Source organism: Oryzias latipes, chromosome 5 (assembly GCF_002234675.1).
Source record: "Oryzias latipes chromosome 5, ASM223467v1".
NCBI lineage: Eukaryota > Metazoa > Chordata > Actinopteri > Beloniformes > Adrianichthyidae > Oryzias > Oryzias latipes.
In genome coordinates, this window is record NC_019863.2 from 7740791 (window position 1) to 7754737 (window position 13947).

Genomic DNA, 13947 nt, shown 5'->3' on the forward strand with positions numbered 1-13947 from the left:
CATGGAGTCATGTCAGGTGTAAACTGACACTAGACCAGAATATAAAGCTTTAAGTTTCAAAAGTGCAGACGAGAGTTTTATACTTCTGAAGAGTTAAGCCTTCCATTTGAACCAAAACGTGTTTTGGTAAAGTACCTTTCACTGCTAGTGCATCATCTCAAGTCTTATTCAGGGCTAGATTAGCACACAAAGCAGGTCAACAAAGCAAGCCCTTTCATTTTGATGTGACAATCTTTATCCAAAATCTGAGTCAGGTTTACCAGAAGTTTTAGCAACAGTTGCTGGGAACTTGCAGTCATATATAAATCTGATTAGTCATCTAATAAAATCAATACTATATGATGGAGACACGAATAAAATGACTATTTTTCATGGTCATTCTGAGTTCATTGGTTTCTATTTTTGAAACAAGCGTGAAAACTGATTAACTAACAAATGCAGGTCAAAGTAATAAAAGAGACTTTCTTTTGCATTAAAGCAAAGTGAAGTATTAGTGTGAAATTCAACAAGACAGACAGACTGGGAGATATGGTGCAGAGACTGGGGAGGGCTTCCATGTGTGCATGTGTGTGTGTGTGTGTGTGTGTGTGTGTAGGTATGAGAGAGTTCAGTGGCCTTCTGCAGTCTGAGATTTGGTTGGACTCTGATCTTGAGGTTTATTTAAGCTGAATTCCGTGGGCTCATCAGGACCTGGTTACAAAAATCCTCCTATAGAACTAGAAAGAATGTGCAGCGCATACAGTTCTGCATAAGGCACAAAGGCATGTCTTCGGTGGTGGGGGCAGGCATCAAAAGACAGGCAGAGGAGGGATTTCGTGTAGAGGCTGGGGGCAAAGAAAGTATTTTTGAGCTCTACTCAATGCCAGCAAGAGCAGGGTAGAACAGTTTTTGGCAGAGGGATGTTCAGAACTTTGAGTTGCGAAGCCACGCTCCCCCCTTTTGTCACTGGTGGGCCACAATGAATGCTTTTGATGCCAAAACTGTCAGAAAATTCGCAAAAAAGTTGGTAGTATTTATAAGATCAACAGAGCTACAGTTAGAAGCAGAAGTTGGTATTTTTATGAATGAAAATAAATTACAACAGAAGCTGTAATACTGAAGGACTTAAAATATCGAAAAGTTCTGTACATTTCGGACACGTACTATAAGGAGATGCGTAAAATAATTAGCATAAACATTGTCGCAACAAATCGTATTAAAGTTTAAGCTACTTCTAAAGTAAAAACAAAACATTTGATTACACTGGGACACATATATTATTAAAGCACTGTAACTCAATGACAAAATTATAATTTTACACATTTCACTTGTTTGACTGTTTAAGAGACTTCGGGGAAGAAAGTTCGTTGACGCCTCGCAGGTATTTCTCCATGAGCTTGGTCAACGCCGGGATCCGTCGCTAAGCCATCTCCATGACCTTCTTGATCCAGTCCACGTACACAGACACACGGATAAAAATGTTGGGCTGTCCCGGGTGTCCGCAGCGTCTCATGGGGATGATCACGCCCTCAAGTACCCAGCAGTCACTGTTCCTGCACGCCAGAGGGCCGCCATAGTCCTTCTGCAGACACACAGCAACAACCATCTGCGGTCATTATTTGTCTCTGTTATGACTGACTGTCACTGCCGAGGTTGGAAACATCTTGCAGTCACATCTTGCCCAGTTCACTCCAAGTCGCAGACAAAGAAAGTACACCCCCCTGAAATTCTAAGGTTTTCAAGACATTGCGGACAAAAAGCATATGGTACTCTACAGACCGCTGCTAGTTAGTAAATCACATGAATTAGGGGTCTGCAGGGGTCTGCAACCTGGGTCTCTGGAGCCACGTGTGTCTCTTTTAGCCCTCCATTCTGGCTCTCAGGTTAAAGAACAATAAAACATTTTCATTTTAAAAAGCAACATCGTTTTTGCACTGAACGGCTCATTAAGCGAAACTGAATAGTTCGATAAATCAAACTTTGTTCCACTCATTCACAAACAGTTTAAGCGGTGTGCATGTCACTTCACGAGGCTCCTGACTACATTACCCATAAAGCTCCAACCATCTATTTAGCGCTTCCGCTTCATAGTTCGCCAAAATCGTACTACAACGTTTTGACAGACTTTTGACCACCATGAACCACAAAAAAATCAATTGGAGGTCAGTAAGCACATCCAGAATTTCATACTAATAGTGTACCAGATAATTTTATAAATAAAAATCAAGGATTTTAAGTGATTCTTATGGTCTAAAGATGCAGTAAGGGTCACTTTAGCTATGATTTAATTTTGGCTGGTTAAACTTACAAATTTCAGCGGACAAACAGTAGAATATACTGTCAAATTATTATTATTATTATTATTATTTTTACATTACACTACTACAGGGGTCGGGAACCTATGGCTCGCGAGCCATATATGGCTCTTTTGATGGTCACATGTGGCTCGCAGACAATCTTTAATTATACTTTTTTTTTTCATTAGACCAGTCCTTCTCGGGCGCGATGCGATGCCAGAGGCGCGCAGTAGTAGCAGTGCTTAGAGAGAGAAATCTGCGCCAGCGCTATCAGTTACTATTATCTATTATTTCACAGAGTTTGTACCAGCTGGAAACCTGTGAATTGCCGTGCCTAAAACTGCGCGCTCCCGTCTCTGAGAAAGAGCGCGCAGATGCGGGGACGGGATGTGTGAGGGAGAAAGCAGAGGGTGGGGCTGAGGTGTTGTGGGGACAGGCAGCAGGTGAATCGCGCAGGGATTGTAAAAACGTAAAACCCGCTTCCCGTCACTCACTGCAGCGTGTGAGTGTGTGTTTGGCTCCCCGTCTGCATGTGATCAGTCTTTGTCACATCTACAGAACATTCAGACCTACGATCACGTTTAAAGTTTCAACGCCTGAACGAAGCAGAAACTCACCACGTATCAACCAGACCATCAGCAAAACTACCACGAGAAATACTCATCATTTATTAGCAACAGAATAACAATGTTATTAAAAAGAATCCACAGACTTATTGTACTTTAAAAATGTTGAAATTAAATCAAATGCACACATTCATTTGTATATTTAGTTTTAAACAAATTGTCGCGGACTGAGTTGGGTGGCTGTTGGGCAGCGTTAAAAGTTCTGGAGTTCATTGAACGCGTCAAGCAGAGATCTGATTGGCTCTCAGTTCTGTCGCTCAGCCTGTTGTTAGGTAGTTTGGACCAATGGGGTTCAGCTATGGGCCGAATAAGGGAAATGGGAGGGCTGCAGCGGGAGCAGGGGAATAAAGTTGGGAGAAGCGCTCTCGTGTCGGCGGGAGAGATTCAGGAGTTGCTGAATTAATTGAACGGCGTTTGTTGCGGTCTGCAGTAACCAGAATAAAGAACTTTAAAAGATGTTAAGTCTCCGTGCCTCAGTGTGGGGAAGGGACACTACATTATTGTATGGCTCTTTCGAAATTACATTTCAAAATATGTGGCATTTATGGCTCTCTTGGCCAAAAAGGTTCCCGACCCCTGCACTACTAAGTAGAACCTTTTCTGCACTGAGACGCTCCCATCACTACAGACAAATCAGGCATTTGACGCACATTCAAGAACATGTTAAATGCAGGTTCTTGAACATGCTTTTAGCCCATGGTTTCACAAAGGACGAGCGGGGAGGGGCTTCTTCTTCTCCTTTTTTTTTGACTGTTTACTAGCTCATATCTTCCTCCTACAGTTGGAAGACACTTGGAGTGAAATGTCAGAGTGGTGCAAATCTTGTGAATCTCGCTCCATGCTTTTTCATTCACAACTCCATTCCAATACATGAAAGACTTGGTTCCATAGAATTCCAGCTGGGAACAAACAGCAATTATTAATTTCCCCCCCCATAATCAAATTTTCACTCGGTCGGTAGTTCCGTGAATCAAACGGGACACAATTCATACGTCGCTACCAAATCGGAGTCCCTGATTGGTCAAAGTTCTGGTTTAACTTTCAACGCATGTTCAATGGCTGTGCATTTTCTGTGTAGAGCCTCAAAGCGGCCATAGAAACTCGCATAGCGACGGGTGAACACGGCAGTTTTGAACGCAGAAGCCCCAAACCCCCATTTACGTGCGTCTACACAGGCTTTTGATTGGAAGTGGCTGCTTAAATGTGCACTGCAAAAGGCGGTGTGAACCTAGCTTATGTGGTACGAGAGGTCCTTTGAAACTCAACCAAAAGTTATAAACTATTTCACATTTAGAAAAAGAAACCACTTTGTTTTCTCTTTAACCTCTTAAAGCCTGGCGTTCTCATGCGTGGACGTCACATTCTGGGTTATATTGTATTCATTAATTCTGGTTAATTGGAGCCCCTTGGCTACGTGTTTGAAGGGTTAACTCAGATTTTAGCTCAGGTCTTAAGAGGTTAAGTTTATGTTATATTTATTCCAAAAAAAAAACAATAGTTCCTTTTTATTTAACATAATAACAAAATCATGAATGCAAATGAGTGTCTTATTTTTCTACAGGGTGAAGTGAGACTTTGTGGCTTCTACAGGAACGTTGTTAGGGAGAAATCGATCTGAGCAGCGTTTTAAGTGTTAAACGGTTGCAGACTCCTGCCTCAGATGAACAAGAACTCTTGACATCAAAAAGTATCTTCAGTCTTTTTTTTTTTAAGTCAAATGCTGAGGCGTTGTATGTTTTAACACATGTGTCATATCAATCACTCTCTGCAAACTTGATAAATCTCTCACATCCCCCCCTTCTCTTCCATAATGTTGCCCTTGTTCATCGTGGTTTATGCACAGCTTTGATAAGTTGCCGCCAAAGCACTTTAATGGGTTGGGGTCTGGACTTTGACCCGACCATTGCAACACCACTTTTTTTTCCCCAAGCTGTCCTGCAGCAGATTTGTTGGTGTCCTTGATGTCATTGCTGGACGAGTAATGGCGTGTGTCAGGTGCGGTGTTCATCTGAGGTTTGCTTTTCCCTCATTTGAGGTTTGTGTATGGAGTGAGTGAGGTTTCATCACACTCTGAATTGTGAATGTTACTCAAGAGGTTGTACTTTTCTTTTTTCACACGACCGTATAATGCGGAATAATGCCTGCTTTATACTTTACAGTGACCTGTAAAATACAGGGTTGTGTCAGGAAGGGTATGTGGCGTTAAAAACAAAACAAAAAAAAACGCCAAACCACCTGTGCAACACAGTGAAAGCAGATTTGCCGTAAGCTGAAAGGTGAACCGCAAATACAAGAGGGGTTAGGCATTATTTCATTCGTTCATTCGTCCCAAAAAAAATCCACAGCATATTTCTAATGCAATTATAATGTCAGCTTTTTTGATTAAGATATGGAGCTGGTGGAAAATCCTTTCAAATTGAACTTTTTTAAAGTATAGTTATTTGATATGTTCATGCTCTTAAAATACAAAAAAAAAAAACCTCATGTACCACCTACCTTGTCTCACCATTCATTCACCACAAACTTATTTAATCTTCAGAAAAACTTTGCATATGAATAAAACAAGCTTTGTATGTGTATATATATAAGAAGAATCTCACAGATCCCTATATATCACTATAAATAAAATAACAAACCATTGAAACGTTGGAGACAATGGCATCATCAGGCTTAATAAGTATAAACGCCGCTCAGAAATTTGTCCCAGTTTTCGTGACAATTGCAAGTGAAACCGTCCGACCTTAGCATGAACCGCATGATTGCAGTGGCGACGCCATACAATGGATGTGATTACCAATGGCTATCGTATAAACAGGGCAGAAGAAATGTAGAAATGCAGCAAACAAAACCAGTAGAAAGGGAGCTCCTTTTCTCCACCTACCTCACATGCACCCACTCCACCCTGGAACGAGTTCGTGCACATCTCGTTTTCACGAACCCGACCTCTGAAGTACTGGTTGCATATCCTGTTACTGATGACTGGTACTTTGGCTACGTTGAGGACAGTCTCGTCCCCGGTTCCTGGAAAAACAAAAGGAAGATGTTTTTACTAGCTAATGTGCTCGGAGAGAAGAATATAAATCATGGCAGGTATTTAATAGCCTTCACTAGCTTTCTGATTCTCTCCAAGTACATGAATTCACATTCATTTTCTTTGTGAAACACAGCACATTCACTGTGAAATGTCTGAGGGTCACACTTGCCTTTTGTCTCCCCCCATCCTGCGATCTCACACTCCGTTCCCTCTGGGACTATGTATCGCTCGGGAGGCAGGCAGATCTGAGACACACGCTCATTAAACTGAGCAGGGCTGCAGAAAGAGGACAGACATTACTGTCACAGGACTTTCCAGCATGCAGGTGGCACCTGAAGCGCACGCACAATTCCAGTTGGAGCATGACGAGCTGAGACTCGGAGGGTCCGCAGACGATCTTGGTGAGAGGAATGACTTGGACAGAAGGCTCGCCTTCCTGCGGATCACGGAAAAGCGTTCCCAGCATGGCGGAGTATCCGGGCAAGTCAACATAGCTGTGTGCGCAAAAAAAAAGAAAAAGAAAGAAAAAAGGAGAGATTTGAGTCTTTAAATGATAGTCTTGTGCAGATCTCAAGCTTTTTTTAAATGACTTGGCTCAGGCTGAGATTTTATAGGCAGATTTCAAAAACCACATCTGATGCCAAAAGGAGGCCCTTATCACTTTGATGTTTACAACACGTTGTGATAAGATCACTTTACAGTCAGTTAGAACAAATGCACGATTTGTTGGCTCAATAAAAATGTACAAAACGTCAAAATTTTTCTTTTTTTAAAATTCAGGCTTTTACAAAAAGTTCAATAAATCACAAAAAGGCATCAAAAAACCCAATGAAACAAACTGGAAAAAGAGACAAAAGAAGCCATAATGTAAACACAAAGCAGGTCCAACTGTCTTGCCCTTTGGCTCTCCCACTCTTTCTCAGCTCTTCCTGGTTCAGGTAACCACCATCATCACCATCATCATCATCATCATCATCATCATCATCAGCCATACCTTGTAGATGCTCTCTCTATACAGCCTGAACTGCTTCAGTCTCAGTCAGATCCTCTTCGTTTCTTATCTGTTGAAGTTAAGCTCTGGTTTCTGCTTCGGTCTGTCACCAAGCCTGCATGTTCAAGCCCTGACCTGTTTCTGCTTTCTCATCTTGGATATTTGGACCACAATTTGGATTCTTGTTGGATGGAGACTGGTATCACCCCCACAGGATCAGGGTTTGGACTGATCCTGACTGCCCTCGCTCAGGCAGAGAGTTCCCTCAGCGTGACCCCTGCTCCTCCTGAGCTGTCCCTGCTTGCATAAGCAAGAACTCTTGTGCCACCAGCATAGTATAGGCTCATCTTATGCCCTCATGAACAAAGTCTTGTGTTTGGATTCAGTCCCTACTGTGTCTTTTGTGAAGCTGCGAGGCCTGCTGCTCCTGGAAGAACTCCACCTGACTCACTAATAAACTTTTTACGATTCAAATTGAGCTGGTCTTCTCTTGGGGTCCAATCTGGCAAGAACCCTGTAAGAGCATTATAGAGAAGTGGCTCCATTATCTTTTGGGAATATCTTATCTTCATCTCTTCACACTGTATTTTGCTAATTCACAAAACAGAGGTGGGACCAAGTGATTGTTTTGAAAATCACAAGTAAGTCTCAAGTTCAGAGTCAACAGCAGGGAAGTCCAAGTCGAGTACCAAGTCAAGAGCCAACCAGCTTCAAGTCACCTTCAAGTCATGAAATGTTTCAAGTCCTTTCAACAGCAGAGTAATATTATTCACACAGACCTTGTAGGCCTTTAATAACTGTATTTGTTTATTAACATTTTGCAAGCATATTAAGTAAATTGCCTCTGAGCTCATACATCCCCCATTTAAAAATCCAAAATGATTGATCAACTATAGACTGTGTTCCATATCTCATCTCAGCATCTTTTTATAAACATGCTAGATACATATTGGACAAAGCAAGAATGTAAAATGTATAGCTGCTCACAGTGCTGGTCAAATATAAGGAGGAGCCCTAGGTGAAGCTCAACTGCAGTGCACCCCCACCAAATATGTAAAAAAACAGAACATTTGTTCCATTTAAAATAATCTTAACATGTTTTTTGATAATCAGCTTTGAATCAGCTTTTAATTTGAAAAACGTAAGAGAGAAAGCGCCATCCAATAAATATCTTTTTACATGTACAAAGATGCTGGGCTTACTGCTGCAAAGTCCTCAATCACATCATCATAGGCTAGAGGCTTTATATTATAAAGCAGGAGAGCCAATCTCAGATTTAATGCTAATTATTTTGTAATACGCATCTGAAATATTAGAATTAAATAGAATACTTTTAAATGTTCCCACAGGTGTATTTAACCATAGAAAATACCTCATTAAAATCAGGATTTTCCAATCTCACTGATATCACTACAGAACAGTCAGCAAACATTTATCCAACCCTGTTACCATAAGGGATATAACAGGTTAAGAAATAGGATAGATGGACGAAACCAAATCTACAGAAACTAAGAGAGAAGAATGCCTTAAAACAGTCTTAAAAATACCAAACCCGTATGGAGTACCCCCTAAAATACAGTTTCCCTTTTTTGCAAAGTTATGCACAAAGTATTACTCATAAAAAAGACATTTTGAGTATATGCATGGTTAAATTGATTAGAATCATACATATAAATTGCATTTATAGAACAGGACAAATATTCTTCATTAGATGCAAACATCTCCTGATGGCAGTGAGGATGATGAAAGGTGATGCACCAAAATACCACCACATCCACATCCACACATGCACACCAAAAACCTTTAAAGCAGCAACTGTAGAAAGACAAAACAAAAGGAAACCAGCAAATACCAAACCCACAGAGTGCGAAACACAACACCACAAAGCACAGCAAGATGAGCAAACCAAAAAAAAATCATGCAGGAGCTCCACCCAGCAGCAGCTAAGACTAAAATCCTTCAAAATAACAACAACAATAATTTAATTTAGCATTATCCATACATTCAATAATGTATAGTTTGGGGTGTTTTTTCAGAGACAGAGTTAAATTATATATAAAATTCCTTTTAGACTCTTTTATTAAGGGTTCAGGAGAGTGTTGGGTTGCCCCGGGCGATCGCCTACCTTTCCCTAATGGTAAGTCTGCCCCTGAGTGTGCAGCAAAAATGGTGAGCAATGTTGGAGTTATCCAGCTGCACAGTTCTGAACCAGCTCAGACGAGCAAAACGAAGACGTACATGGATCTGTTTGTCTACAAGTGGATGCATCAGAATGACGCGGAGCAGGGAGACCTTGGTTCCCACAGAAACACTTTTACAAACAGCATTCTTTTCATTTGCTCCTCATTCACAACTATTTGAATAATAATAAAAAAAAACTCAGAAAAATGCCACAAGAACATGTTAAAAACACTTCTTATCAAAGTGAGTCTTTAACAGGTAGGCCTATGTGTGTGTTTTGTATTGTGACACTATTCTACTGATACTTTTAACATTTGACCACTCCTCCTTTATATTGCACTTATCTGCACTACATCTGAGGCAAATAACTATTTGAACACCCTGTAAACTTAGAAATCATGGAGGGGGGTGACATTTTCATCTTAGGCCCATGTCCACTGTGAGAGACATAATCTAAAAAAATATCTGGAATGTATGATTTTTTAAAATAATTTATTTGTATGCTTCTGCTACATATAAGTATTTGAACACCTGAGAAAACCCGTGTTAATGTTCGGTGCAGTAGCCTCTGACACAGGTCAAGCATTTCATGTATTTTTTCACCAGGTTTGCACACACTGCAGGAGGGATTCTGGTCCACTCCTCCACACAGATCTTCTCTAGATCAGTCAGATTTCTGAAATTCACAGAGTTTGAGCTCTCTCTCTTCTATTAGGTTGAGTCTGACAAGAAGATTTATGATTTCTTTGGCTTAAAAAAAATGTTAGAAGTGATTTTCTACCATGAATACAACTAGTGTCCCTCCTGACCTTTAAATGTTTGAGCAGATAAACAGAAATAAATCCAAGGTTCATGTTTATACATGTTTTTCTTGTCGTTACTGTTGTGTAAATCATTGATTACAGTTGTGGAAAATAATTACTATTGAGCAATCAATTCATAGTTTTATGATTATAATTTACTATCACTATAAGAGTCCCCCCCCCCCAGTAAACAGGTTCTGTGTAGCCGTTCATATAACTCAGACCCCATAAGAGAGCACTCGTCCTCAAAAAGGTTGGTGATCCCTGCAATAGATCATTTATTTATAAATGTATAATGTTTTTGGGAGGATTTTTACTGTTGGTGCTAGGAAATTAGGAAAACACCAAGCAGTTTCTGTAGTAATCTCAGGAGATATTTGATTTAGTTTTGAGTGTTTTTTTTTTTTAATATCCAACTACTTTTTAGTACATTTTACAAGAACATTGGCTCATATTTTATTTTGACTTAAATTAATGAAAATTAATAACGCAAGAAAAATTTCCCCTTTTGCTCATAATAATAATATACAGAAAAGTTAGTTTTTCCCCTTTCCTTCTTTTTTCTGATTGTTCTTAATGTTTAAGAAAAAAAGGAGGGGGTTACATGAGCTGACCTTTGATCCCCTGTGGTCGCTAAGGAAGTTCAATGGGAGTCCACTATTTTATGTTTTGTTCTGATTAGCAGCAAAGCTGTGCAATATCATTAAAAAGTTGGACTTTCAATCAAAATGTGAAGTAATAAATAAAGGATGATTAATTACTGCTAATTACAGCTAATTAGTCCCTGATTAACCTTTTTGGACGTTTTTTTGTTGGACCTGGCGGTTTTTAGATGACCTTTCGGCTGGAAAACCATGACTCTATCTGGCAACGCTGATCCGGTGCAGGAGAAGAGAAGATGGCACATTGTTGTGTTGCCCCCACGTAGTTTAAGTTCGTCCAAGGATGGTTTTTGTTGTTGGCCGCACGTATTTAAAATAAACTTAAAGTTAAAGTCCAATTAGCTGTCATGCACTTAAGTGCGTGAAATGTCTTCTCCGCATTTGTGTTCTCTCTCTGACTGCGTTTGAAGGCTTGCTGTCTCACATTTACCACAGAGGATAAAACTAAAAACAAGACTAAAATCGGGGACTGTTTTTACTATTGCCTCAACGAAAATAAGAAAAATGTCATAAAGTTCAGGAGGCCCGAGCAGGCTGGCTCTCCATCCTGCAGCTCGCCTCCTTCCCGGGAGCCGGCATAGTGATGGCGATCGGTCCACTTCTATGGGCCCTTGGTCAGACTGTCCAAGGTGTACCCGCCTTCACCCAGGTTCACTACCAGATCAATCCACCATATTCAGATGTTCAGATGTTTTAATTCTGGCCCGCCGCGCCACTTAAATTGCGCCGCAGGACCTTAGATTGCGTCTGTATCATTGACTTAAAATGGAAACCGGCCGCCTCTGCTGCGCGAATGGTGTTCAGTGTCAATGCAGCTTAACCATGACCTGTAATCCTAACCTTAACCCTTCCTCTGGGTCCGTGCGGCCAAGAATAAAGTTAAGCAACGGCCACACGTATTCGGAAAGTTACATGCGAAGAGTCACTTTCTTTCTGGCGTTTCATTTTATTTGCTGTGAAAGTGAATTCAACAATCTGTATTTGTTAGCATCATATCAATTCTTAGCCACGGTCAGTGCTACTTGCTGCTGCTATGTCGCCTCAATTATAATGCAATTCAAAGCATTTTCATGGACTTATCAAAGTTCTTTTTTGTGTAATTGTACTAAACAGCAGGGTCTGGTGCACACATTTGTCGTGTCATTCCGCATATTGTTAAAAAAGTGTCGATTTGGAACCAAAGTATGTCACTTTTCACCGTATCTAACTTTTGAGAATAGAGACTGTCGGTGTCGTTTGTGCCCCCCTTGTGTCAAGCTCTACTAATGCAAGACACAGCTATCATCATGAGAAAGGGGGGGGGTCAAGGGCAGGGCTACTCAGCTTAGCACCAATGGCCACACCCGCGTAGAGGAGATTTTGAAAACAGAAATATGGCTTTTTAAGACAATTACGTTGTGGGATTTTGGTTACAAACGTCAAACATAATTAAAACACTACTGATGTTTAAAAAAACATCTCATGGGGAACCGTCCATGCCATGCATGATTTCAATCAATAATCCTCACTTCTCTTTGGATCATTCAAACTCCACCAGGTAAAATATTGCGTGGAGCCCCAGTCTGAGGGAGATTGACAGTCATTTTTAGCTTCCTCCATTTTTTAATAATTGCTCCAACAGTGGATCTTTTTTCATCAAGCTGCTTGGCAATTGCCCCGTAGCCCTATCCAGCCTTATGGAGGTCTACAAACTTTTGTCTTTAGACAACTCTTTTGTCTTGGCCCTGTTAGTAGTTGGAGTCTTACTGGTTGTATGAGGTTTCTTTATGCAGCTAACCACCTCAAACAGGTGCTTCTAATTTAGGATAAGTGGAGTGGAGGTGGACTATTTAATGGCGGATTAACAGGTCTTTGAGGGTCAGAATTCTAGATAATAGACAGGTGTTCAAATACTTATTTGCCTCACTGTAGGCTACTCTAGTAGTACTCCCATGTAAAACTATATTGTGTTAAAACATTTTGCTGTACATAATTCCTCTTTGTAAAATATGTTGTCACAAAAAATGATAGCTTTTAAAAAGGTTGCACAAAAACAAGGTCACAGGGTTAAAACAGACTCCACCATGGTTGCAGTTGTTACACAAACTTGGATTTTTTTTTAAATGTATATTTATGAAATAAAATAGTCTACTTACCACTAGGAGTCCCTTAGAAAAGGTTTTAAACTTTTAAAAATTCTAAATTTTTCCTTTATTTTTCATTTTGGTCTAAAATCAGATTATTGATATTGCATGACAGCCTTTAGTTGAATTACCAGGATGAGAAACATTGCTTGGTGCTGATCACCCATCTAGAGTACACCAGAGATCCTCCACAGAAATGGTTTCCTTTCCTGCAACACAAAGGTCAAAGGTTCTCCTCAGTCCAGCATGGTGACCTCTGAATGTCCAGTACCAAACCTCCCCTGCTGTAAGAAATACCTGTCTCTGAGGCTCACGGTCCAAGGGGAGTTCCCAGGTATCCCATTCACGATACGCAAAAACCTTTGGGGGCGGTCATCCCTCTGTCCGCATTCACTGAACTCCACTTTTTCTGGATCCAAAGAAAGACATCATCACAACAGCCCAGGGGAGACGTTACCCTTCATTTTAAACGACCTACTTACCTATTTGTTCTGTCAGGGACACTTTTTCTCCAGCTATTAGAAAGAAACAAAAACTTTTAAATTAAAAAAGACACAAATAAAAGCGCCGTTGCTACCCCACGTTTTGCTACAGTGGATTGAGTGAATAAAACAAGGTTCATACCGCACTGCTTGATGGCACAGTAGTCAAACTCGGTTTTGGGGTCCGTTGTGTAGCACCAGGGTCCATGTTGGTCCCCATCTGGGTTGCGACAATAGTTCTCTGTCAGATTGGCTTCCGGATGTGTCAGGGGGTTTATCCTGCAAGAACACACAGATTTGTTTAAAGCGACAAAGCTCGTATGAATGCAAGAATGTCTGCCTTAAATTGTGCTTCTCTGTTGTTATTAATTAGAGTACTTGTGTAAAGTGATATGACAGTTTAAAGGTCATACTTGGTTCTGTGAGGTGTGTTTACGTTCCATCTCTGGCAGGTGACCCCTTTGCGAGTTTTGCGGACAATACCTCTGTAGTTTTTACCATTTTCTTGATAGCAGTCTAGAAAGATAAATACTTTTATCAGTGCCGACTGTTAACTATGAACAGTAAGCAGATCAGCAGCACTAAAATGGAAACAAATAGGATTTGAAAAGTTGAGTTTTAGACTTAAAAAATCAAACCTGAAAGCCATGGAAGACTTTTCTAAAATACTTATTGCATTATTTATAAAAGCTACACATGTTAAGGCTCCCTCCTTCCCTCCTTCCATCCCTATTTTTAAAATAAATTCAAAACTTGCAAAGAGATCGCG

At 40.5% G+C, this 13947-nt stretch overlaps 1 protein-coding gene across 1 annotated transcript in view; it reads right to left on the bottom strand.

Annotated features, from left to right (window-relative positions):
* Positions 1–631: 631 nt before the first annotated feature.
* Positions 632–13947, bottom strand: part of LOC101168450 (hepatocyte growth factor-like protein) — a 28209-nt gene continuing 14893 nt past the window's right edge. The window contains exons 10-18 of the mRNA XM_004068619.4: positions 13592–13694; positions 13321–13457; positions 13179–13211; positions 12994–13105; positions 12828–12905; positions 6284–6430; positions 6106–6212; positions 5784–5923; positions 632–1561 (exon numbers count right to left, since the gene is read on the bottom strand). Of these exons, the coding sequence (XP_004068667.1) occupies positions 1400–1561; positions 5784–5923; positions 6106–6212; positions 6284–6430; positions 12828–12905; positions 12994–13105; positions 13179–13211; positions 13321–13457; positions 13592–13694 (1019 nt within the window). The 3' untranslated portion in view covers positions 632–1399. The remainder of the gene's footprint in view (positions 1562–5783; positions 5924–6105; positions 6213–6283; positions 6431–12827; positions 12906–12993; positions 13106–13178; positions 13212–13320; positions 13458–13591; positions 13695–13947) is intronic.